The sequence below is a fragment of the Leopardus geoffroyi genome, chromosome D4, assembly GCF_018350155.1.
Source record: "Leopardus geoffroyi isolate Oge1 chromosome D4, O.geoffroyi_Oge1_pat1.0, whole genome shotgun sequence".
Classification (NCBI taxonomy): Eukaryota; Metazoa; Chordata; class Mammalia; order Carnivora; family Felidae; genus Leopardus; species Leopardus geoffroyi.
The window spans coordinates 90,911,203-90,937,212 of NC_059342.1; the positions used below are offsets into that span (position 1 = coordinate 90,911,203).

The window sequence follows — 26,010 nt, forward strand, 5'->3', positions numbered from 1 at the left end:
CTCTCTCTCTCAAAAATAAATAAACCTTAACAAAATAAAAAAATGAATAGAAAAGCATCCGACATAGAATTGGAGCCGTTTACAGCAGCAAGTGACATAGAAATTGTAACAGTCGGCCAACGTCACGGAAAAATAGCAGTGGCAACGCGGACCGCCCTGTCCTTGATGTGAGAAGGGAGATGCGGGGCGGAGAAACTGCAGCACTCAGGCCTGGCCGGGGCCTCGAGGAAGCGCACAAGGCAGGTTTCCGGGACAACCCGCAATTCCCTTCATCCGCCAAAACATTTTAGTGGCAGTGACAGGGCAAGCGCGACACCCGCCACACCGCAGTGACCGAGGGAGGCCAGGGGGTGGGGGGGGCTGTCCTGCCCCAGAGGGCGGCGGGCTGTGCCCCAGGCTGCCGGAAGCCAGGCGCCAGCCAAAGGGGTCCTGATCCGGCCTCACCTTCACGTCCGGCCCGCGGCTGCAAGCGACCTTTCAACTCTGACCAGGAACCCGAAGAGCAAGGGGTCTTGCTGGAGCCGCGCCCCCCGGCAGGCCCCCGGTCAGGCCTAACTGCACCCGTGCCGGACGCGGGCGGCGCCGGGCCTCGGCGATGTCCCCCGACCGGACAGAAAAAGGGAGCGGCGACAGCCCATCCGCTCTGACGGCTGGGGTCAGGGTGGCACCCCTGACGGACACTAGGCCAGCGCGTCATCAGTCCCGGATGTCCCGGTGACTCTTGGGCACGGTCACATACCTCAGCTTCTTCACGACGGCGGGCCAGCCCAGCAGTTGTTCGTCCCACAGGTACTCGGGGGACAGCACCTTGGTGGGCTTGTGGTAGAGCAGGTACCTGTTCAGGTGGCTCTCGTCGTGCCACACCGCCTCGATGCCGTGGGCCCGGTCGACCACCATGGCCTGGTGACAGGCCGACGTGAGCCGCAGAACCTCGGCCACCGACCCCCCGAAAAAGCCTCCCGCGTAGTAAAAGTCGCCCTCGTCCCTGGGGACGTGCGCCTGGGACTGCGGCCGGCGCTCGTAGGTGAAGGCCTCGCGGGCCGCCCCGTAGAAGCCGGGGTGCAGGGTGCCGAAGAGCGGGGACAGGACCTCCACACCCACGTGGTCGCGGAACCTCATGTCCACGTCCGCGCACACCAGATAGTCCACCTCGTGGAGGAAACGCTGCCGGGAGAAGTTGCTGATCATCTCCATGCGGTGCATGGACACGTCCTGCCAGCGCGAGTAGTTCTGGACCTCCAGGACCACCACCTGCCTCCCTTCCCCGAGGGGCACGCGGGGCACATCCCCCGGCCGGTCGGTGAACACGTAGTAGGTGACCTTGTGTCCCACCATGAAGTGCTTCTCCGCCGTCTGCAGGAACAGCTCCAGGAAGGCCACGTATCTACAGGGATGGGGGACAGGGCGGGAGGAGGGTCGCTGCCAGAGGCTGGCGGCAGGAGCCCAAAGCCGGGGGCCGCGGATCTATGCGCCTTATCGAGGAGGCAGACCCTGGGCTGCTTAAGGAAGAGCCGCTGTCCTGGCCTGTCCTGGGCGAGTCTGCCCGCGGCGCCTCCCTAACCTCTGCCCCGGGGGACGGGGAACCATCAGCGCCCCATCTTAAAAGGGGAGCGAGCCTGAGGCGGAGGAGGCTGGAAACCCGTGCAGCCACGAGTCAGCATGCCGGAGCCGGCAGCGCACCCCTGTGCTGAGCTCCCCTGGCAGACCCCCTCCACCCGCAGGACCCGCCCCTGGCAAATCCCCTGCAGGTTCCCACCTGCTGTGAGGGAGTCGAGACCCTGCGGGCACAGCTCTGGTCAACGTGCCCTCGCAGACTTCGCAGAACCTGCAGGGCTGGCCACCTGCCCGTCTTGGCTCAGTGGTCGGTCCCTGGCCCCCCAGGACTGTGTCTGCCCCTGCAGGGCCCTCCCTTGAAGGCTACTGGGCCCTCAGTCAACGGCGGGTATTCCGAGGGGGGGTCACCCCCCCATCTCCCCCAGATCAGGACTCAGGCCCAGCGTGTGGCCAGGGGAGGCGAAAGAGGGCCCCTGGAGGAAGAGGGGGTTTGTTCGGGCTCCAGCACTGAACCTGAGCGTGTAAGCTTCCGGGTCCAGGTCTGTATCTCCCCAATCCCAAGAGGTTGGAAGTCTTCTCCAACCGCCTCCCACGGCTGGTCCCTCTCCGAGGGGGCTCGCTGCTCCCCACCCTGCACACAGCAGCTCCCCCGTCATCGGGCAAGTGCGGTGAGCCCCTCGGTGACAGTTTTTTGAGCAGGCCCTAAGGCTACTTCCCAGTGCCTGGCCCAGAAACCCCTCCCACAGGGAAGGTGGGCACTCCGTGTCAATAGGGGACATGCGCACACACACACACACACACACACACACACCCCTGCCCAGCCACCAGTCAGGTCACCAGGGGCAAGTCCAGACCCAGCCGATGTGATCGTGGGTTCACAGCTCGACCTGGGGAGTCTGGTTGCCTCTGAGGACATGCCCACCACCTGCCCACCCCCTGGGGACTGCACTCGGAGCCCAGAGGGGACACACGCGGACAGCCAGCGCACGCGCAGCAGGCAGTGCTGTGTCAGAGCTACTGGCACTGGCCGAGGACCCTGGGCAGTGAAGCTTCTGGTTGGTGATTTCAGCTGCTTGTCTCCAGGGATTGGAGTAGGATTCTGAGGTGACCCTGTGCCCTTCTTACTCCCTGCCCTTGGGGCCAAGACCCGGGAAAGGGGTTGCAAAGGCCTCAGGGCCATCCTCTGGGGTCTCGGGTGAGTTCTGCGGAGGGAGGAAGCCCCACCTGTCCACACGCAGGCCCAGCACCTACGAGCTTTCACTTCCCCCATGGCGATCCCAAGAGAGGATGCCGTCGTCAGCCCCACTTTCCAGAGGCTCAGAGAGACCACGCCACTTACCTGCGGCTGCCCAGCTCATTCAGCAGAAGTCACCTGTCCCTGGAGTCCCAGGGCCTCACTGCTCAGCTCCCTCACAGGAGCCTGGGGTCTGGCACCGCGTGCTGTGCCTGACCTGGCTGTCCCCCCTCCATGACCGTCACCCTATAAGGGAGCACACAGGAGCCCAGCTCCACAGGCACTGGCTTCCTACCCGTCCAGGGAAGCACACAGCCTCCTCCCTTCTGCTACTGTGGCCGGAGGAGGGCTCCCCTGCCGCCTGGATGTTGGGGTGCTCTGCCGCTTCCTTGACTCAGCAGAGGAGCAACCTGGGATCAGTGCTGGGTCTGGAGCTGCCTTCCTGGGTGACGTGCAACCTTCGGAAGGGGAGCCAGGTGGTGTCCACTCACTGAGCCCGGGAAGACTGCTGAACACGTGGGCTTTCACATTAACCCCTAGGAGGACAGGCTGGGTCCCCACCCGCCGTGTGCTGAACACACAGCCAGACCTGATGTCCTCGGTCTCTCCTGCATCCCGGTCCCCAGAGATGGTCCTCTGTCATCTCATCTACTTACTTTTTTTTTTTAATGTTTATTTATTTTTGAGACACAGAGAGAGACAGAGCATGAGCAGAGGAGGGGCAGAGAGAGAGACGGAGACACCGAATCCCAAGCAGGCTCCAGGCTCTGAACTGTCGGCACAAAGCCCGATGTGGTCGGGCTCGAACTCACGGACCGCGAGATTCTGTCCTGAGCTGAGGTCGGATGCTGAACTGACTGGGCCACCCAGGAGCCCCGTCACCTACTTACTTCTTGATCGCAAACACCGTTAGTCCGATGGTGGTGTTCCGGAGCCGGAACTGCTCATTCAGGATGTCAATGTTGAAGGTCCCTTCCCAGACGATGGGGGCCAGCCAAGGGGTGAGGACAAGGACATCTTTCCTACTGCGGCACAAGAGAGCCAGCCGGTGTCAGTAGCATGACAGTGAACACACGGAGGGCCCTGGTGCATCACCACCCCCACCCGGGACCCCACCCCACCCACCCAGCCTGCACCCCATCAGGGACCCACAGGACTGACCCTCCTTCCAGAAGGCCTTCACATGTGCAAGAAACAAATGACATGGAAATCAAAACTCAGACTCGTGCAAATCACTGGCAGCCCTTAGCGAACACTGGACCCTGCTGGACCTCAGCGTGGGAGCTGGGATTTGCCGGCGAGGGGCGGGGGCCGTCCTCCAGGAAGGAGGAGGCACCCCTCGGGCATTCTTTGGTGGAGAGAGAAAGGACGGAGAATAATTGGTGGGCTCCAAATTCAGACTCAGAAGCTGCCGAAGCAAGTTCCCACTGAGTTGTCAATGAAACCGCCTTTTAGTGTATATGGTGAATTTCGGGGCGGGGCGGGGGGGTGGGTTCAGCAAGTTTACTCACGAGGGTGTTAGCACCTTGGGCTGGGGGTAAACCATCCTGAAAAAAAACACAGCACAATGGGAGTCTGCAGGAAGATGCCATGGACATCCCCAGTCAGTGGGGCTGGGAAGCTGCCGCAGGTGACTGAGCTTTTGAGTCCCCCCAGGAGGAGCTGCACCGGGCACTTCCTGGACACAATCCCAGGGCCTGAAGGAGGGCGGAGCCTCTGCGGCTCGGTTTCACTGTCTCGAAACTGGGAGTGGAGACCTTGGGATGCATTCCCTCCCTCATAACCTCAGGGAGAGATCTCACCGTGCCGGGAGGGGCGGGAAGTGGCCACTGTCCCAGGTATTTCACCCAAGTAAGTAGCTGGGTCAAGGCAACGGCAGTCAGACACACAGACGGTCTACCTGGACCTGACACTGCCTCCCTGGCTGGGTGACGGAGCAGGTCTCTAAGCTCCCGGGGCCCAGGCTTCCTGTCTGCAGAGAGGGACACCCGTGCCCAGCCCCGACAGCAGCGTGCAGTCTGGGAAAATGTGTGCGCAGCGGTCCTGCCCCAGACAAAGTGTCGTGGAGCCCGAGGAAAAATTAGCCAGTGGGCCGTCTGTCATTGTCCATAATGACTGCACTTTGCATTTCCTGGGTGGCATTTAAAAGCAGGACGTCGGCTTTGAAAAGGCAGGAAAGTCTGCAACAAACCACCCCATGGGTGAACCTGCGGACGTCAGACACCGTGCAGAGTGAAATAAGCCAGTCACAAAAGGGCGAACACGCTGTGACCCCACTTATAGAAGGGACCAGAGAAATCAAGTTCATGGAGACAGGAAGCTGAATGGGGCACCAGGGGCTGGTGGCAGGGGGATGGGGGCCGAGTTTCAGTCTGGGAAGATGAGAAAGTTCTGGAGACGGACGGGGGTGATGGTTGCACAACACGGTGATACACCTCATGCTGCCTACAAATGGTCAAGAGGGTAAATTTCAGGGCATACATATTTGCATGGTTAAAAGTTTTTTTTTTTTTTTTTCGTTTTTTGTTTTTTTTTTTTTAAAGTTGGGCACGAGAGGGGCGCCTGAGTGGCTCAGTCAGTTTAGCGTCCGACTTCGGCTCCAGTCATGATCTCATGGTTCGTGGGTTCGAGCCCTGCTTCGGGCTCTGTGCTGACAGCTCGGAGCCCGGAGCCTGGTTCAGATTCTGTCTCCCTCTCCCTGCCCCTCCCCTGCTTGTGCTCTCTTTAAAAAAATAAACATTAAAAAAAAAATTAAAACAAAAAAATCGTCGGACACCAGTTCACGAGACTGCCTGAGACCTTCCCAGTCGCATCCCCTCTAAAGACCCTCTTCCCAGGAACCCCTCTGAGCCCAGACAAAGCAGGCCAGTTGGTGACCCTCTTTAAGAGCCAAATTCCAGGCAGCTGGTCAAACCCAAACCTCCAGCTGCCCCTGGATCTTTCCATGGCTTCAAGGGGAGGGCCAAGTCTGACCCAGGACTTGGGGAGGGGAGTGGTGCTCCCCATGTGAGGCGCAGGAGAGAGCCTGTCCAGGCGCTCTCGCCTCTCCCCTGGGGCTGTGGAGCAGGTGAAGGGGACAGAGGCACCCAGGGAAGACGTCCTACCTGGACAGTGTCACTGCTTGCGGGCCATCCAGCTCTCTACCCACCTCGCTGCGGAATGAGAACACAGAGTGGGGGCTTTAACGGGAGAGTTCAGGGCTCAGGTTCATAGATGGTGGCTGGGGGCCCAGGAAAGGGGGACAGTGGTGGCCTAGGGTATGAAGAGGGCGTCCGTCTGAAAGTGGCCAGAACAGCTGTCACTGTGGGCAGTGGGCCTGGCACCGGCCCATGTCCCCGTGTGTCCCCAGACGTGACGTCAGACCCCACGGGGGCAGGTTTGGCCTCTGCTCAGCCACAGACCCCCCGCCTTCACCTCATGCTTCTGAACGAAGGAGACTGAGCAGCTGGTGGTTTCAGACCATGTGGGCATCCCGAGTCCCCTCCCGTCAGGGGGTCCTTCCCCGGGCCCTGCACACAGCGGCCTTGGTCTCAAGGACCCGACAAATGCAGAACAGCCGTGCTGGGGCTGTGGGTCTTCTGAAGCCACGTGCTCAGGGGGAACAGTCTGACTGGGAGACACGGATCGGGGAACCTCCGAATGACCTGGGAAGGCGCCCAGGCCGAGCCCTGGGTGCCGTCTCAGGCAGGAGCCAGCATCAACCCTGCAAATGTGAGGGGCCTTCAAGCCGCCCCTGTCCCAGCCACCGTCGGTCTACACTCACCTGACACACCTGGGTCCACACTGCCCAGCTGAGCCCAGTCAACCCCAGGATCTGGCAAGATGTGGGATCAGTGGTTGTGATGGTCTCACACCACGAATTGGGTATTTTGTGACCAAGCAGCAGATGGCTGCTACAAGGGGGAAAAGCCAGACGCACAGCAGGGGACAGACAGAAGAGCGGTCCGGGCAGACGACATAGCACATGCAAAGCCTCAGAGTCACAACACGTGCCAGGCGACCACAGACCCCCGGGTGGACCGCAGAGGTGGGGTTCACGGTGGGAGAGGTGAGGCTGGAGAGGACGGGCAGGCAGGGAGCCAACCACAGAGGGGCTCATGCATATGTTCTGGAAAGATCACTCTGGCTAACGGAGGAGAGTGGGTCCGTGCGCAGGAGGATGGGGAGATGGCACGGAGGCTGCCAGAAAGATGGGGGAGCCTCACCCAGAGCAGGACAGGGGGAGCAGAGAGAAGGGCGTGAACTGAGAGATACTGACCGGCAGTTCTGCTCTGAGTGGGGCGCGGGTGGGGGTGGGGGAGGGGTAAGGATGATGCCCAGGCTTCTACCTTGGGCTGGGTGGGGGGAGGTGAGGCCTTTCACCAAATCAGGGACTTGAGAGCAGGAGCAGGGGGTCACTGTGGGGACACCCAAGTGTCCAACAGGTTGAAGCCAGACCCGGGGTGGGGTGGGTATTAGTCCTGCCCAGGTGACCCACCAAGGCCACGGAAATGACCTGGCTGCTCTGGGCAGAGCGGAGGGGGCAGAGGGTGAGGCCCAGATCACGGGTGCATCAGCCTGGGGGGTGGGGGCAGAAGCCATCTCTGCCCCCCCAGCACACAGCCAGTCCCCGAGGCTGTTGGGCAATGTGACCCTGCCTCCACTCCACTCACCTGGCCCCTACCTGCCTCCCCAGCCTCGAGTTCCTCAGGTTCAGGAAACCGGCCCTGTGGAAAGAGCCACCAGAGGCCCCTGTTGAGGAGGGTGTACCTGGGTTGGCTGTTCATCCATCCCCATGCAAAGCAGGAGCTGGAGCCCGCGCGGGGAGCCCAGAGCCCCCTGGCACAGCTGCAGGGCTTGGGCGGGGCTGGGAGCAATTGCCACCCAAAGCACGGGTGACACCCAAGGGGGCGGCAGGAGGGCAGTCACTGAAGACAGTGCTTCTGCGTGAGCTCCCGCGGCAGCCAGAGAGGGTCCCCGTGCGCGGACAGCACAGCCCCCGGGAAAGCAGCCGCGGGCCTTTACTCCATAGTCCGGAGACCATCTCCATCTGGAAGCTAACACTCAGCTCCCCTGTGCCTTCCCCACTGCCCAGCCACTGCCCAGCCACATGGCTCCTCGCTCAGGAGCTGGGGGAAGACAGCTCCCACACAAGGTGGGGTCCAACGGGAGGGTGTGTGTGGAGGGACAGCTCATCAGCCCTGCGGTGACCACACTGGTGCTGGGGTGGGGAGCAGCCCGGCACCCTACAAGCAGCCGACCGCTGTTGTTGCTGCCTGGAAGGCCTGGACGGTGCACACGTTCCTTACCCCAAGAGGACCCAGACGAGTGTTATCAGGAGGAAGATCACAGTACAAAGTGAGCAGCATTTTGGTTTCCCTGGAAAACAGCAGTGGGACCCCGATCACCCCACTCTGCTCCTCCCAACCTGCCCACTTCTCCCGCCCCCCCACCCATGTGATTCAGATCAGCTCCCATGGCGGCCGCCTCCCGCCAGCAGGTGGTTTGAGCGTTGTGACAGGCAGCGTCTGAAGGAGCCGCTCCAAGACTGGCTTCTCCTTTCTCACTCACAGACAGGGGGGTAGGAGGTCGGTTCTTTCCTCCCAGCACTCTGCCCAAGGGTCCCCTCCGATCCCCAGTTACACAGGCCTCCCTGTGGCCTCTTTCCACTGAGCACCCCCTCTCCTTGGAGGGAGGCTGACATGGCCGTGCTGAAATGAGCACAGAGGACCATGCTGAAGATTCATGTACACCTGCAACCTAGCCCCAAAATATGCGAGGCAAACAGCGGACACAACTGAAGAAGAAATGGTCAACTCGACAATTAAGTTGGAGATTTCGAAGTCCTACTTTGCTGTCAGTAATGGATGGGATAATTGGAACATCGGCAGATACAGCTGAACACCGCACACCAATGAGATCTGACTGATCACACCGCACAACGCTCAGCCGGGCAATAGCAAAACACATGCTCTCCTCTGGGTGCACGAAACCTCCTGCAAGAGACACCATGTGCTGGGGTCTAAAACAAGTCACTGCAAATTTAAGAGGACCGCTGTCGTACAGAGCATGCACTCTGACCACAGGGGAGTGAGATTCCAAGGGCAATGACCAAGGCACATTGGGAACCCCCCAAATACGTGAAAAGACAACAGCACGCATCTGAGTAACCCATGGGTCAAAGAGAAAAATTGAAGTATTTTCTGAGCTGAATGAGAAGGAAAGCAAAACATGCCAAACTTTACGGGATGTAGCCAAAGCTGTGTTTCGAGGGAAATGTATAGCTGTAAATGCCTAGGTAAGAAAAGAAAAAACCTCAGGTCGGTACTGAAGTTCTCACTTTAAGATAGGGCACCTGGGTGGCTCAGTCGGTTGAGCGTCCAACTTTGGCTCGGGCCACGATCTCACAGTTTGTGAGCTCAAGCCCCACTTTGGGTGAGCCCACCTTTTCTCTCTCTCTCTGCCCCTTGTGGGATTCTCTCCCCCGCCCCAGCCCTTGCTCATTTGCACCCCCCCCCCAAAAAAAATGTCTAAAAAGAAAAGAAACTACAAGAAGAAAAAGAAGAACAAATTACATCCAAAGTGAGCAAAGGGAGGAAATAATAGAGATTAGGGTGGAAATCAATTAAATAGAAAACAGAAAGGGGAAAAAACAATGAAAACAAGCATTTCACTGGGGGTGGGGAGGAGACACAAATGACGATAAAATCAGGAACAGGAGAGGAGGCACCAAGGCCAGAGTACTACAGAGATTAAGATCTGAAGGGAACGCTACTGACAACTGTTTGCCAACAACTGAGATGGCCTGGATAAGATGCACACATCCTTGAAAGGCATGAACTGGCAAACGTTAGAAGCAAACCCAGGACTACATCTTTGCAGCACGGGTCAAGCAGAGATTTCTCACGTAGGACACCAAAAGCACCAACGATAAAAGAAAAAACGTGAGGTGGCTTCCCTAAAATTAAAACTTTGGCATTCAAAAACACCCTTAAGAAAGTGAAGAGACAAGCCATGAACGAGGAAAAAATATTTGCAAACCATACATCTAATAAGGACCAGGCATCCCAAATTAAGGAACTCTTCATACACAACGAAGAAAACAAACACTCCAATTTCTTAAAAGGCAAATATTTTTTACCGACCTTTCACCAAAGACATTTGAATGGCTGATAAGTGCATGGAAAGGTGCTCCATCAACGTCATTAGTCATTAGGTGACGCAAATCAATACCACTGGGAGACACCCCTTTCCACCGACAAGTGTGGCAAGAACAAGCGAGGATATGGAGAGACGGAAACCCTCGTACCCCGCTGATGGGGACGTAAAATGGTGGAACCACTTTGGAAGAGAGTTTGGTAGTTTCTTAAAATGTTAAACATACATTTACCATACGACCTGGCGATCCCTCCGCAAGGTAACCACCCGGGGGGAAACGCAAACACAGGTCCACACAAAGACGTGAACGCGGTGCGCACTACAGCGTTGTCCACAAAACTACAAAGTGGTCTGTACCACTTTTTGTACTCTCGCGGAAGGTCCATCCACCGATGAGTGGGTACATCCATACACTGGAATGACTCAGCAAAAAATAAATAAATGATACACGCTCCGAGGTGGACGAGCCTTAAAACATTCATTCAAAGAGAAAGGAGTCCGATGCAAGAGATCACAGGTTATTAGGATGTTATTAGGCTCTGTTTAAATTTTTTTTAACGTTTATTTATTTTTGAAGGAGAGAGAGACAGAGTGTGAGTGGGGGAAGGGCAGAAAAGAGAGGGAGACACAGAATCGGAAGCAGGCTCCAGGCTCTGAGCTGTGAGGACAGAGCCCGACGCGGGGCTCGAACTCATGAGCTGTGAGATCGTGACCCGAGACAAAGTCAGCGGCCCAACCGACTGAGCCACCCAGGCGCCCCTGTTAGGCTCTATTTATATGAAAATCCCATAAAAGGTAAGGCTATAGAAACAAAGTGGTTGCCTGAGGTGGGTGGGGCCACACTGGAACAGGGAGGGATTGCAAACGGACACCAGGGAATTCTGAGGAAAGTTCCAAAATCTATTACAAACTCTGTAAAGTAACTAAGCGAATGCTACGGTATATAAATGATACTTCGATAAAACTGTTAAAAACAAGAGCCATCAGGGGGCCTGGGTGGCTCAGTCAGTTATTCATCCAGCTTCGGCTCAGGCCATGAGTTCAAGCCCCACGTTGGGCTGTGCTGTCAGCACAGAACCTGTTTGGGAGTCTCTCTTGTGGTCGGGTCCCCTCCCTAAGGAAAGAAAAAAAACCTCAAGGCAACTGGCTCCACTTAAGTGACAACATCCCTCATGACCTTTTAACATGAGACCACTTAATCAGACTGCAAGTTTGCGTGTTACCATATATGAGAGACCAAGAAGTGAAAATATACATAAAAAACTATCTCCCACGGCGGTAGGCTCAGTTCTTCCGGTAAGAACCCAACTGAGCGGTGCCTGCTCGAATAACATTGCTTCCAGAAAGAAAAGCCTCGGGGTCACGACTCTGTGCGAGAATCGTGCTGCAATCTCTCCCTCCCTCTTTCTCTCTCAAAAATAAATAAATAAACTTAAGACAATATTTTAAAATATTGGTTGAACGAATGAACAGGGAATCTAAGAATGGGGATTATTTGCCAGTTTTCTCGAAAGATCTGAACTCGGTCTTGAGGTTTGCATGGGGTCAGTTGTGGGCCGACGTCCCTGCAGCCTCAGGGGTATGGAGACCAAGGGCAGAGTCCCTGGGCCTCAAGAGTCCCAGAGCAGGTAGAACCTCGGTCCCTGTGGCCTGAGGCCAACTAACACAGCACAGGACCTGGGGCCTGGGGGGCAGGCGAGCAGGGAGGCCAGAGCAACTGTCCTGCAGGTGTCCACATGGGTTAAGACTAAGCTGCACACCTTAAGTGGGGTTTATTGCATAGATGCTGTTAAAATATTTTTACAGAAGGGGGCGCCTGGGTGGCTCAGTCAGTTAAGCAGCTGACTTCCGCTCAGGTCATGATCCCACGGGTTGTGGGTTCCAGCCCCGCGTCAGACTCTGCGCTGACAGTGTGGAGCCAGCAGCCTGCTTGGGATTCTATTTGTTCCTCTCTCTCTCTGCCCCTCGCACTCTCTCTCTCTCTCTCTCTCTCTCTCTCTCTCTCTCTGAAAATAAACTTAAAAAAATAAAGAAAGAAAAAGGAAAATATTTCTCGAGGAGAAAGGGGGACGACAACGGGAGCACACGGAGGCTCAGGGAGGAGCGCAGGGAAGCATGAGCCGCAGGCGAGGAGATCTGGATTGTGCCCCTTCCTGCCTTGTGACCCAGCACAGCGACCTAGATCTCCCGAAACCAGCCTTCCAGCCGGTGAAACGAGAACAGCCCTCACCACCCAGGCTTTCCCGGGCTTACAGGAAACACGAACAAACGGTGAGTGTGTCTGAGGGCGGTGAGACTCAGCACCGCACCCCCACGGAGCTTTCCGGAACCTCCGCTCGCCCCCAGCTCCGCGGCGGCGGTTCTCCAGCCGGGGCCCGCACCGCCCGCGGGCTCTCGCCTTCGGCCCCCGGTCCGCCCTCCGCTGCCCGCACCCCAGCCCCGGGCGCGCACTGCCGCCGGCCCGGCCCCGAGGGGCCCCGCGCGGCCCAGGCGTCCGCAGGGCCCCCGACCCCCCCGCAGGACCGGCACCGCGGACCTCGGGGGCGCCAGCCCGGCCCGCCGGCTCCCAGCACCAGGGCCCCAGGAGGCTCCTGACCTCCCGTCGCGGTCCGCGGCCCGGGGCGCCCACCTGCCCGGCCATCGGGGCGCGGTCCCTCCTGCCGGGGGCCCCCGGGGCCCGCCACTCACCGGCCTGCGTCCGCAGCAACCCTGCCATGGCTCCGTGTCCCACGTTCGCCTGCTCGCTTCCCCTCGGCTTCGCCAGGGCGCCCGCCCCCCCGCGACCTTCCGCCTGCGGCTGCCCCGGGGGGGGGGGGGGTTGGGGGTGGAGCGGCTCCCGCGGCCCGGACTGCCCCCACGCCCGACCACGCGAGTGACAGCGAGGCGCGGGAGCCGGGGGGAGGAAATCTCTGGGTCCCCGACGACCCCCGCCAGGCACCTGAGAGGTGGGTGCCGGCAGATCGCACCTGGCCCTGGCCCCGCCCCTGGGCTCGACCGCCTCCACTCCGGCCCCATCCCGCTCCGCCCCACGCCCCACCGCCCCACCGTGCGCCTCAACCCGCCCCCGGCCCCGCCCCCGAGCTCGACCCCGCCCCCCCCGCCCCCCCCCCCCCCCCCCCCCCCGCTCCCCCGGGCGGGACCCCAACGGCTAGCCCCAGCCTGGGTCCGCAGTCCTGCGCCCCATCGCCCTGACCCTGTCCCCAAGCTGAAGACCACTTGTCCTGGAGCAACAAACCAACCCACCAGCCAACTTCAGGGTCACTCTCTGTCCCACCACGTGGTCCACTGGGACTCTTAACCTGACCAGTAGAAAATTTGCAACCACTCCCCACCACCCCACAAACACACCCCAGAAAAGGTCAGATCCTGTCAGCAGCCCCTTCACCCTGCGGGGAGCTTCTGGGTAACAAGGCCTCAGGTGGAGGGTATCCCGGCGCCCGTCCTCTTCATCCTGGTGATCTGCCCTACCTCCCATGCCATCCTGTCATTAGTGCTCCCATGCCCCAGGGACCCTGCCGCGCTCATTCAACTGCACACAGCCTTGTCTTGCACTTTGCCAGGCATTGTGGCCAGTGCTTTCCCTGGATCCACTCACTCATCTCCACTTGAACCTTACCTTTAAAAGGTAACCGAGGCACAGAGAAAGGAAGTGAGTTGCACAAAGTCTGAGGCTGAGGCGGGACTTGAAGCTGAGACATCTGATCCACAGGCTGCCCTCTTAACTGCCCCATCATGACCCAGAACTAGCTGGAGCCCCAAACCTACCCTTGTCCCTAAAAAAAAAGCCACTTACACCTTTCCTGCTCTCCTCAACCCCCAGCTCTGCGTCCCAACTCTCTGAGCTGGTCCCTGGTGGGGCAGCTCCTGGTGCGAAGAGAAGCAGGAAGCACCTGAGACTCGGCCCCACCTGTGAACTAACAACGGCTAACAATGGAGCCTCTGCTGCGCCCTGGAAGACGTGGGGTTTCCAGGTCGGAGACAAAAGACATCATCCCTCACTGCGCGCCACGCGGCACCAGCCCCGGATTCTCGTGCCAAGTCCCAACCCACTGTCAGAAAGCTACAAATTCCCCAGGAGGTTTGTCTCCTCTCACCTGGTTCACGGAACTCCAGGAACCTAGTCTGACCAGTTCCGAGCATTAGCATGGGCTGGGAGGGATGTTTGCCCCGGGCACGAAAGTCTCATCTGTGCCTCTCTGCGGCCTGCATTCAGAGCCATGCTGCTGTGGGGAGTAGACCCCCCAGGAGTTTCTGTAGGAAGAAGGAGTGAATGAGCCCAGCGGCACATGACCGCCTTCACCTCAGCACCTTTGAATGAGCGAAGAGCCACGCACTGGACTGCAAACTTTCAACCAGCTGGGCTTCCAGAAGGAAAGATGAAGGAAGCGGTTTACGCTGTCTTCTTTGCCATGTGTTCCACAATGTTCCCGGATGAGATCTAAAAGCGCGTGACGAGCAAATAGCCCCGTGGGTGCTCTAGACAAGAGAGCATCTTGGAACCACTCTCCACGTTCCCCTTGCCCTTAGGGTGAGGGAGACAGACTCCCCCATCTGTGCTCTCCACCCCAGACCTCTTCCCGCACCCCACCTGACGCTTTCCATAAGTCAAGGTCCCTCCTCCTCCCATTAGCCGTCCCCTCTGTGTCTTTGACCTTGAAAGCACACACATCTTGGCCTCCCACCATCAGCCTTGGCCCAGCATCCTGGGGTCGTCCTGATTCATGGGCCTGCACAATTATTACTAGAGTCCCTTCTTACAAGCGTCCTGGTTTGGATGAGTAACCATGTGGCCACCTTCTGACCACACCCTTCTCCAGGTAGGGGATATTGTGCACTAACAGGGACAGCTCAGACACAACGTGAGAAGGACGGCGCTGCCCTGGGCCTGGCAGGAGCCGGCACCGCTCTCTGGATGTCACTGTAACCCCGCTTGGGGTTAATCTTTGGCCAGCAGATGACCTTGAAGGAGTGGCACATAACTAAACCTCTGCAACGGCCTTACCCTCATGCCCTTCAGCTACAAGTCAGGGCGGACCAATACAAGACCAGCAGCCCTCAAGCTGTGGCTCCCTGGGGAAACTGGGACATCAAGAGGACTCCTCCACGGTGGGACAGGTGTAAGGTCATCTGGAGGGCGTTGGGGCAAGCCGAAGCTCTGGACACCGTGGCCCAAGCTGTGGCCCGAGCAAAGGCAAGATGGGGAGACACAGAGACAGCAGCCTCGCTCACACGGCCCCCGGCTCGCGGAGGCAGTCGAAGAGCTCAGCCTGGACACGTCAAAGGGAATTAAAGGGCATTCCACACCAGAGTGTCAGACGTGGACTTAAGATGAGTTCAGTTCACTAGACGGGTGTCTGGGTGGCTCAGTTAAGCGTCCGACGTCGGCTCAGGTCATGATCTCGTGGTTCGTGGGCTCAAGCTCCACATCGGGCTCCGTGCTGACAGCTCAGAGCCTGGAGCCCGCTTCAGATTCTGTGTCTCCCTCTCTCTCTGCTCCTCCCGCACTCACACTCTGTCTCTGTCTCTGTCTCTCTCAAAAATAAATAAACATTTAAATAAATAAATACATACATACATACATACATAAATAATAACAAAAGAGTTCACAACAACGAGGGCTCAGAGATGAGATGCTAAAATACCCAAACGACACTGAAAGGTGATCCCAGCCCTGGAAACAAAGACCCCAAAGTCTCTTGCACAAGGAACACACCATGGGCAAATGCAGGGAACAGAAGAGCCGTGGGCTGGTGACTGACGCTGAAGAGGAAACAGTCACAGTGGTCCCAGGCGAGGGGGATGCCTGGGTGGCAGACAGGCCATCCCACAGGAGAACAAAGATGCCTGGTGTGTGAAGTAGAACTACAAACCTCAACGGTTAATGCCAAACAGAGAACAGACGTAGGACGCCAAGAATAAGCATGAAATGCACAGATGATCACAAGCGTGAAGGGGTTGAATTCCCTGGTAGAAGATAAAGATGCACAGATCACGTGACAGCTTTCAAAGCTTTAGCGGGGAGCCAGGCTACGACGAGAGAAGGCCCATCTGAGAACGCAGGTATGAACAACACGGATCTAGGACCAAGCTGAATCCAAAGCAGAAAACAATAAACAGTTCAGGGCAATATTTCATCTTTATAAAAGCACAATTCACAGATAAGATGGGGTACTTGGGAGCGTCTGTGCGTCGCCTGGCCTAACACTGCAGGGGTTTGGGGCACCTTCAACACCTGACGGATGAAATAACCAAAACCATCATTGCTGGAGGGAATGGAGCCGGTGCAGCCACTCTGGAAGCTAGTTTGGCTTTTTCTTACAAAATTAGACATCCTCTCGCCGTGCAATCCGGCAGCCACATTCCTCGGTATTTACCCAAGTGAGGTGAGAACTCACGTCCACATAAAAACCTGCACACAGATGTCTAGAGCAGCTTTATAAACAATTGCTTAAATTTGGACGCGGCCAAGATATCCTTCAGGAGGTAAAGGGATAAATAAAGTGAGGTCCCCCCAGATAATGGAGTATGATTTGACACTTAAAAAAAAAAAAAAAAAGCTATGAGGCTATAAGGACAATGGAGGAACTTTAAATGCTTGTTACTAAGTGAGCCATCTTGAAAGGCTCCCTTCTGTATGATTCCAACTCCACGGCATTCTGGAAAAGGCACAACTGTAGGCATATGGAAAAGATCAGTGGGTGCCTCAGGCCAGGCGAGGAGGAGGGGTGAACAGGCAGAGCACAGGGTTTTTTTTTAGGGCAGTGAGACTTCTTGGTCTGGTGCTGTAATGCAGGTGCCTATCATCATATATTTTTCCAAACCCATGGAATGTACAATACAAAGAGGCCCCTTAATGTAAGCTATGGACTTAGGTTAATGCAAATGCACCGATGTTGACTGATATATCAAATACGACAACTGTACCACACTAAGGCAAGATGTTAGCAATAGGGGAAATTATGTAGGGGGAAAGGGGGTACACAGAAACTCTGTACTGTTTGCTCAGTTTTTCTGCGTGCCTCAAACTGCTCTAAAAAAAACAAAACACCTATTAATGAAAACAAAAAAAGGTAGGAGACATATGGAACATTGGAACAGAAAGGCTGATTTAATCCTTGTTACAGGTAGAATTGTGTCCCTCCTAAATGTAAGTTGAAGTCTAAACCCTGGTACCTGTGAATGTGACTTGATCTGGAATAGGGTTCTTGCAGGTGCAAGAAAGACACAAATTAAGATGAGGTCATCTCGTGTACTCAGCAGAGTACAGTGGACCCTTAATCCAGTATGACTGATGGCATCACAAGCAGAGGAGAGACACACAAAGGGATGGCAGCCACTTGAAGATGGGTACTCTGGGGAAGTCTGTGCAAGGCAGAGGCAGAGATCGGGGCTGAGAAGCTGCGAGCCACTGAAGGCCAAGGGTTGACGGCCACCTCTCGATGCTAGAAGGGGCCGGGAGGGTTTTTCGACCCAGAATCTAGGAAGGAGCATAGCCCTGTCAACAGCCTCGATCTAAGACTTCTGGCCTCCAGGGCTGGGCGAGAACAAAATTCTGTTGTTTTCAGCCACTTGGTTTGTGCTGCTTTGTTTTGATGATCCTAGAACACTAATAAAACCCCACTATTTAGAATTCTGTAACTGACAAACAGGGAGAGTCTTGGTCCTTCTCATCGGCACACAATCTACATACAGTAACATGCCAAATATGTTTGGCAAGTGCAATATGTTAGAAATAAGCCCACCAACTCAATCAAAGGAGGGACGTGGAGACTCAGAGTACAATGAAGACAGGCTTTAATCAACGTTCTTGCAAGAGCAGGTGTCTGATGGACAGACACACTCAGGGTGGTTACAGCAGGCAATTTATCCCCTAGCCTGCAAGTCCCTCCCCTGGTTCCTCATTGGCTGAGCACTACAGAGGTAAGTCCCTCCCCTGATTCCTCATTGGCTGAGCACTACAGAGGTTACAGCCTTCCCCGGAAGTCGCCTATGCCCATGTAAGGCAAGAAGTAGTCTGACTGGAACAAGTGTACATTCCCTGAGGTGACGCAGACTTTCACGCCTTCCTTTGTTCTCTGGCGCATGCTCATTGCAAAGCCCACAAAAATAAGCCCTCCAATCGGAGAAGGGAAGAAGAACCAGGAAGCGAAGTGTCTAACGGTTTGGGACTCCATGGGGCGGGGTGGGGGAGAGGTCATATATATTTCCAATAGGTTGTAAACCTACTGTTAACTAGACAGCACGGCTTTTATTTGGTATTGCTCAAAATGAATCCTCTCCCTTACTTCTCACACAATACACCCTTAGTCACCTATAATAGCATCAAAAACATTTCTGTCATCTCAATCAAGTCCCTTTTCCAGACAACTGCCACCCCCTCCATCAGTGGCAAACACTTTCCGACATTAGTCACCATAGAGGGGTACTGCCCGTGCTTGGATGTTACACGGATAACATGGAACATGATACATGGAATCCGACAGTCCGTGTGCTCTTGTGTCTGGTGTCTGGCTCACGTGTTTACTGACCCTCCCCCGTTCACGCTCTGTCTCTCTCTGTCTCAAAAATAAACGTTAAAAAGAAAATTTTAAAACAAACACCTGAAGGCTCTGGAGAGTGACCGAAGGAAAAGGTTTGGAGGGGAGTCTTCACTTGGAAGGAGAGACGAACACTAGGAGAGACTCCTGTTGCCTGCAGCGGTTAGTCTGAGGTCAGGTGCCCATCAGCGACATGCAGCTAAAAGCCAGTAAAAAATCCCCATCTCACTGGTTTCAAGAAGGAGGTGAGCCACAGCCACAGGGGGGAATACCAGGAGAGACAGATCCAGAAACAACAAGTCCTAAATTCCTCGGGCTGACCTACCAACTACTCGTGGGGTGGGGGGTGGGGTGGACTCCCAAGCCACCAAGATGACCCTGAAAGAGCCACGGGGAACTTGGTCACGCCGCCCACCACAGACGGGATGGAGCTTGAACCGGAGTCCAGCCAAGCTGTAGTAAAGCAAAAGAATTAACCTTTTCCTGGGGCGCCTGGGTGGCGCAGTCGGTTAAGCGTCCGACTTCAGCCAGGTCACGATCTCGCGGTCCGTGAGTTCGAGCCCCGCATCAGGCTCTGGGCTGATGGCTCAGAGCCTGGAGCCTGTTTCCGATTCTGTGTCTCCCTCTCTCTCTGCCCCTCCCCCGTTCATGCTCTGTCTCTCTCTGTCCCAAAAATAAATAAACGTTGAAAAAAAAATTAAAAAAAAAAAAAAAAGAATTAACCTTTTCCTGAAGACTGTAACAGAATCCTGTCCACAGCGAACCGTCACCGTGTAGGAGGCAATGCAGAAATAGCAGACGCATGAGCAAACAGGACACCGACAGGACACGGGGAAAGGCAGTGGGTGACACAGGACACCGAGGTGTCCCCGAGGCTGGAGGTGGTGGGCAGAGATTTTACAGAAGCCGTTAGAGTGATGCTCTAGGATATAAAGAAAACAACTATGTTCATAAGAAAAGAAAAACATGAACCTCAGAGAAAGAAATAGAAACCACCAAAGAGTCCAGTGTAGATGCTAGTACAGTATCTGAAAGTTCAGGAACTCGGCAGATGGACTCAACAACGGATCGGAGATGGCAGGACACCTGAAGGTACAGCTCAGGTCCTCTCTTGTGAAGAACAGAGCGGGGATCGAGATGGAAACCATCTCAGGGACCCGTGGGATGATATCAAAAGATCCAGCTTATGCGTGACTGGAACCACAGGAGAGGAGAGGGAGACTGGGGCGGAAAATATATTTGGAAAAATAATGGCTGAAATCTTCCCAAGCCTGATGGAACACAGACATTCACACAGGGAGCCTGGGAGCTCAGCTAGCCATCAGCAGAGTGAAACCACACACACACCTGGACACAATCAAATGGATGATTCCAGAGGTGGGTTTTTTTTTTTTTTTTTACGTCTTAAAAAAAGGCAAAGAAAAAAACACGTACGAGAAAAGAGCAAACAAACAAACAGCATTCGCTTATCAGAAGACGGTGAACTGGCACCTGTAAAGGGCTGAAAGAAAAAAACCTGCCAACCCAGAATACTCTGTGTGGTATAGCACTGTCCTCAAAGCAAAGACGCATCCAGGGGCTCCTGGGAGAGCTCAGTCAGTTGAGCATCTGACTCTTGATTTCAGCTCAGGTCGTGATCTCATGGTTCATGGGACGGGAGCCACACGGCGGGCTCTGCGCGACAGCACAGATCCTGCCTGGGATTCTCTCTCTCTCAAAATAAAGAAAGAAACTTAAAAAAAAAAAAAAAAAAAAAGGTGTATTCAGATAAGGCATAACAATGAGAACGTATTGCCAGCAAACCTGCACTACGGGAACTGCTGAAGCAGGGCGCCTGGCTGGCTCAGTCGGTGGAGCGTGTGACTCTCGATCTCGGGGTCAGAGGCTCGAGCCCCATGTTGGCCGTGGAGCCTCCTTAAAAAATAATGCCGAAGAAAAATTTTCAGGCTGAAGGAACATGGCACGAGATTGAAATCTGAATACGTGGGGGGTGGGGGGGGGGGAGGGGGGAGGGGGAGGGGGAGCACCAGAAATGGCAGGTACCTGGATACGTAGAAAAGGACCATCTATAGTCTTAATTTCTTAAGAGTACATATGAGTCTTTTAAGCAAGAGTTATGACACCATAGTTTGGGTTCTGTAGCGTGCGGTATAACATACGCGACAACAACAGGACACGTGTCCTCTAGGACACGGAGGCAGTGAATGGGCACACGCAATTGCAAAGTGAAACGGTACAATACTAACTCGAAGCGAGTCGCGAAAAGTTCAGAATGGATCCTGCGATCCCTGGAACAGCACTTAAAAAAAAAAAAAAAAAAAGCAAAGAATTATGGCTAAAATGTCAATAGATAAATGCAATTAGGATTCTGTGATACCATTTATATAAAGGCAAAACTAACCTATGGTGAAAAAAAGTCACACCAGCGGTTGCCTCTGGGGACTGGGAGCAGGAATTGACTGGAAAAGGAAGTTTCCAGAGTGATACTGGTGGTCTATTTCAGTTGGGCTGGTGGGACACAGGAGTAGGCCTTTGTCAAACTCACTAAATGGTACACTTCACATCTTTACCATACATAAGTTTTAATTTCAAAAAGAACTCTAGGTAAAGACTGAGCTCTAATTCATAGTAGGCACGCTTGAGTGTTTGAAGTGACAGATACTGAAATCCGCAATTTTTAATTGTTTAAATGTTTATTATTATTTTTTTATTGTTTGTTTCCTTTTGAAAGAGAGAGAGACAGAGTGTGGGAGGGGGAGAGGCAGAGAGAGAGGGAGACACAGAATCCGAAGCAGGCTCCAGGCCCCGAGCTGTCAGCACAGATCCTGACGTGGGGCTCGAACCCACGAACCACGAGATCATGAGCTGAGCGGAAGTTGGACGCTCAACCGACTGAGCCACCCAGGCGCCCCAAATGTGTATTTAGTTTTCAGAGAGAGAGAGAGAGAGAGAGAGAGAGAACAGGGGAGGGGCAGAGACAGGGAGAGAGAGAATCCCAAGCAGGCTCGGAGCTGTCACTGCACAGCCCGACAGAGGGCTGGATCTCACAAACTGTGAGATCATGACCTGAGCCCAAATCCAGAGTCGGATGCTTAACCCACTGAGCCACCCAGATGCCTTTGCAAGTTATTATTTTTTAAATTAATTAACTAATTAATTTTTAATGTTTATTTTTTTGAGAGAGAGAGAGTGTGTGTGAAAGGGGGAAGGGTAGAGAGAGGGAGACAGAGGATCTGAAGTGGGCTCTGTGCTAACAGCGGAGAGCCCGACACCAAGGCTCAAACCCACGAGCCATGAGATCGTGACCTGAGCCGAAGTCAGATGCTTAACGGACTGAGCCACCCAGGCTCCCCTCTGCAAGTTGTTTTTAAATGTAGAATAAAAATTTAAATGAACTGATGGATGGATGGAGGCACGGATAGGTACACGGATGACATATGATAGCCGGGGCACGCAGGGGTGCAAGAGCTCTGGGTCTGGGGGTCCCAAACCGACCAGGCTGGGCCACTGGCCGCTGACAAAATCCAAAGGCAGAGAAATGGGTGGCAAGTGGAACGAGAAAGTTCCTTCTCTCGGCGAGGCCAGCACCGGGAAGAGCGGACTGGCGCGTCTCAAAGGCTGTCTCCAGAGTGCCAGAAACAGTTCCAGGCCTATGAGAGCAAAGGGTGGGGCAAAGGTGGCTGGGTCCGTGCAGGTGGGCAGGGAAGGCCAAGTCGGCCCCAGTCCCTGGAGTCAATGACAAGCAGGGTCTTGCTGGCTGGAGGCACCCCTCATTGAGGGCGTAGTTTCAGATCCCGTCAGGGGAAGTTTTCTCCTCAGGGTCTTCTGCCTGAGCCAGGAGACCAGCTGGAAAGAAGAACCCAACCAGAAAGTTTGAGGTCAAAACGGAGGCAGCTAAAGACCTTTTTCACTCTGCGAACGGTAGAATCACGGCACGGCGTTCACAGTGGCATCTACGTGGTACGTACGGGAGTGTTTGCTGTGTGATTCTTCAAAAATTTTTTGTATGTTTCAAGTTTTTTTTTAATTTTTTAAAATGTTTATTTACCATTGAGAGACAGAGAGACAGAGCATGAGCAGGGGAGGGACAGAGACAGGAGAAGACACAGAATCCGGGGCAGGCTCCAGGCTCTGAGCCATCAGCACAGAGCCCGACGCGGGGCTCGAACTCACAAACTGTGCGATCGTGACCTGAGCTGAAGCCGAACACTTAACCCACTGAGCCTCCCAGGCGCCCCTGATGTGGGGCTTAAATCCACCAACCACGAGACCATGACCTGGGCCGATGTCAGAGGCTTAACTGACTGAGCCCCCAGGCGCCCCTGTATGTTTTAAGTTTAAAAAAATAAAATGTTGGAGGAGAAAAAACCTAGCACCTAGCTACGAGTCTTGAAAAACAGATTTGCAAGACCTTTACGGAGAAAATTACGAAGTTCTGTTGAGAGATTGAAGGACTAAGTTAACCGAGAGCTTTGCTCACAGGGTGGGATCTCCGATATTGACAAGATAATTTTACCCCGGTTCTGATGAAACCTCCAGCAGGCTCCTTGGTGCCATGCGACAGAAGATTAAAGATGGAAATGCAGCAGGGCCAGGGCCAAGGGCAATCAGAACACTCTTGAAGAGTCGGGGGAGGACTTGTCACCAGATACCAAGACCTGTTTCTAGGTAGAATGAGTAAGATGGTGGTCGGCGCCACAAGGACAGACCAGCCGGCCGATGTGCCGAGGGAGCATCAGGCAGGCCGACACCCCACAAGCGACCCCCTGCCCCCAGGCGGGATGCGTGTGACGTTCCTCAGGCTCTCCTGGCTGCCCAAGAAGAAAGGAAAGGGAAAAACCAAAGGCTGGCTGATAGACATCACAGTCATCATCAGTTCACACGTGTCTGAATAAAGTACAAGGGCAATCTTTCTTTTCAATGTTTATTTATTTTGAGGGGGGGAGAGAGAGAGAGAGAGAGAGCACGTGTGGGAGGGGCAGAGAGAAGGGGAGAGAATCCCAAGCAGGCTCCGCACTGTCAGTGCGGAACCCAACGCGGGGCTCGAACTCACTAAACTGTGAGATCACAACCTGAGCTGAAATCAGAAGCTTGACCGACCGGGCCACCCAGGCAGCCCCCCAAAAGGCAATCTTCTCAATAGCTTAACCTCCAGAAACCCATAGACTCAGTTTCCTGGAGCCCCAACATCACCCACCCTCTCTTCTGTAGGGATGTGGGGAACAAAGACAAGACGGAAATGCAAACAACATTAAATTTCTTTATAACCTGCAGCCTCCTGAGGTAAGCAGAGTAGAACATTCCTCCAGGAACTCCCTACTGTCTTCATGTTACTGACTTACTAGGGGAAAAACCACCTCAGGGTGACAACAGCTAGGCCTCAGTTATCCTAGGAGTCCTCTTTACCATGTGAAACTCCTTCTGGAGGCTTCCTTTTGCCTTGGCCTCCCCCAACTCTGTAGTGTATAACCAGTCACTCCTCACAACCCTAGGGCAGCTCCTCCCGCCCACGGGCCCTGTCCCTGTGCTTTGATGAAATCACCTTTAAGCACCAAAGACACAAGAATTCTTTCTCGGCCATCGGCTCCAGACCCCCACCACGCCAAAACCGCATCAAATGCAACAGAATAGAGAGACCCTAACGGACCCGGCACAGAAGGACAGCTGCCAGCATGAGGCCGATGACAGTGCATGTCAGGGAGAAGAACTTTCCGGTAGGTTTTCAAACACGTGTTCGATAAGCAGAGAAAGCCACATTAAATTGAGCCCTTCCGTTAAAAGCACACACAGGTCACTTTCGGTAGATTAACGACTCAAGTGTGAGGCAAAAACATTAAGTGTTTGGAAGATAACAAAAGAGACTATCTTCATGATTTCAAAGCAGGGGGCGATCTCTTAAATTTGCCTACACTGAAAGAGTTGAAGTGGCGACGTAAAAACCGGAAGAAGGCGTTTTCAACGTGTGTCAGAGAAAAGCAGTAAGAGCAAAAGCATGTGACAAACTGCCAGAAACCCTAGAAGAAAAAGCCCAACAACCCAAAGCCGCAAGCCACCAACCCACCCAGACCAAGCCCGGAAAAGTGCTCCCTGGCTGGGCCTCGCCCACCGTCTCAGCACACGGTGTCCTGGGTTTTTACGGGTCACTTGAGCTCAAATGCGAACCTGTTTTGGGAGTCTCCGGGCACAAGGCCCTGTGGCAGGAAGTGACCTGGACCAAGGCGGAGAGGTCTCAGCCTCTCGGCCAGGAGCTCACACCGTAATGGGCAAGGCCAGGTGGAAATAGGGGTGGGATGCCAGATGGAGCCTAGAGAGGCGGCGCGGGGAGCAGCGGGCCTCAACCGCAGGAGAAGAGACGGAGAACCTTGCCGGGGAAGGGGACCTTACCGGCACCACGAAGGGTGAGCCGACTTTAAATATGAGGCAGGATTAGGGAGAGATGAAAAACCAGAGCCGTGTGTGCTTGGTGGGTAGTGGGAGTCTCTCCAGAAGAGGAAACTGAGGCACGGGGACTCATTCGCCACCAGAGCTGTGGCCGATCCCTTTCCCAGCGGAAGACCCGCTAAGGCCGGCCGCAGCCTTGCAGGGAGACCTCCTGAAGCACCCCCCCCCCCCCCCCGGCCCATCAGTGCCGGATTTCTGCGTGATTCTTGGGCACCGCCACGAAGCGCAGCTTCCGGAGGAAAGGTGGCTTCTGCAGCATATGTTCGTCCCACAGGTACTCGGGGGACAGCACCTTGGTGGGCTTGTGGTAGAGCAGGTACCTGTTCAGGTGGCTCTCGTCGTGCCACACCGCCTCGATGCCGTGGGCCCGGTCGACCACCATGGCCTGGTGACAGGCCGACGTGAGCCGCAGAACCTCGGCCACCGACCCCCCGAAAAAGCCTCCCGCGTAGTAAAAGTCGCCCTCGTCCCTGGGGACGTGCGCCTGGGACTGCGGCCGGCGCTCGTAGGTGAAGGCCTCGCGGGCCGCCCCGTAGAAGCCGGGGTGCAGGGTGCCGAAGAGCGGGGACAGGATCTCCACGCCCACGTGGTCGCGGAACCTCATGTCCACGTCCGCGCACACCAGATAGTCCACCTCGTGGAGGAAACGCTGCCGGGAGAAGTTGCTGATCATCTCCATGCGGTGCATGGACACGTCCTGCCAGCGCGAGTAGTTCTGGACCTCCAGGACCACCACCTGCCTCCCTTCCCCGAGGGGCACGCGGGGCACATCCCCCGGCCGGTCGGTGAACACGTAGTAGGTGACCTTGTGTCCCACCATGAAGTGCTTCTCCGCCGTCTGCAGGAACAGCTCCAGGAAGACCACGTATCTAAGACCAACAAGCACCCCAGGAGAGACAGTGGGTGTTAAACACAATCAAACAGCAGCAGAAAAGCACACTTAGGCAAAACCAGCTTATAATACCATGGCCATCCCTTGAGGACATCATGCTAAGTGAAATAAGCCAATTGCAAAAGTCAATGTACTTGACGGAGGTGTCCAGAAGAGGCAAGTTCATAGGAACAGACAGCAGAAGGGTGGTTGCCAGAGGCTGGGGGAGGGGGGAA

At 55.2% G+C, this 26,010-nt stretch overlaps 2 protein-coding genes across 7 annotated transcripts in view; both read right to left on the reverse strand.

The window, feature by feature from the left end:
- Nucleotides 1-47: 47 nt before the first annotated feature.
- ABO (ABO, alpha 1-3-N-acetylgalactosaminyltransferase and alpha 1-3-galactosyltransferase) lies at nucleotides 48-12,744 on the reverse strand. 4 transcript variants are annotated; one of them, XM_045467432.1, is made up of 7 exons: nucleotides 12,614-12,744; nucleotides 8,077-8,146; nucleotides 7,441-7,494; nucleotides 5,893-5,940; nucleotides 4,300-4,335; nucleotides 3,679-3,810; nucleotides 48-1,384 (listed from the first exon to the last, which is right to left on the reverse strand). In XM_045467432.1, the coding sequence occupies exons 1-7, from the start codon at nucleotides 12,639-12,641 to the stop codon at nucleotides 697-699; spliced, it is 1,056 nt and encodes a 351-aa protein (XP_045323388.1). In that variant the 5' UTR covers nucleotides 12,642-12,744; the 3' UTR covers nucleotides 48-696. The 4 variants fall into 4 exon arrangements, with proteins under 4 accessions (XP_045323388.1, XP_045323387.1, XP_045323389.1 ...); XM_045467431.1 differs by having other exon boundaries at nucleotides 3,679-3,813; XM_045467433.1 differs by lacking the exon at nucleotides 7,441-7,494 and having other exon boundaries at nucleotides 3,679-3,813.
- The window catches only part of LOC123592434 (histo-blood group ABO system transferase 2-like), a 36,693-nt gene continuing 21,342 nt past the window's right edge, over nucleotides 10,660-26,010 (reverse strand). The window contains exons 9-10 of one of the 3 annotated variants that reach the window (XR_006709771.1): nucleotides 24,856-25,772; nucleotides 10,660-10,684 (exon numbers count right to left, since the gene is read on the reverse strand). Coding sequence is in view for 1 of the 3 variants with exons in the window: in XM_045467428.1 (XP_045323384.1) it covers nucleotides 25,085-25,772 (688 nt within the window). In the remaining 2 variants the exon portion in view is untranslated. Of the gene's footprint in view, nucleotides 10,685-22,772; nucleotides 22,785-23,709; nucleotides 25,773-26,010 lie in introns of those variants that run through there. The other 2 variants (XR_006709772.1, XM_045467428.1) reach the window with 2 other exon arrangements.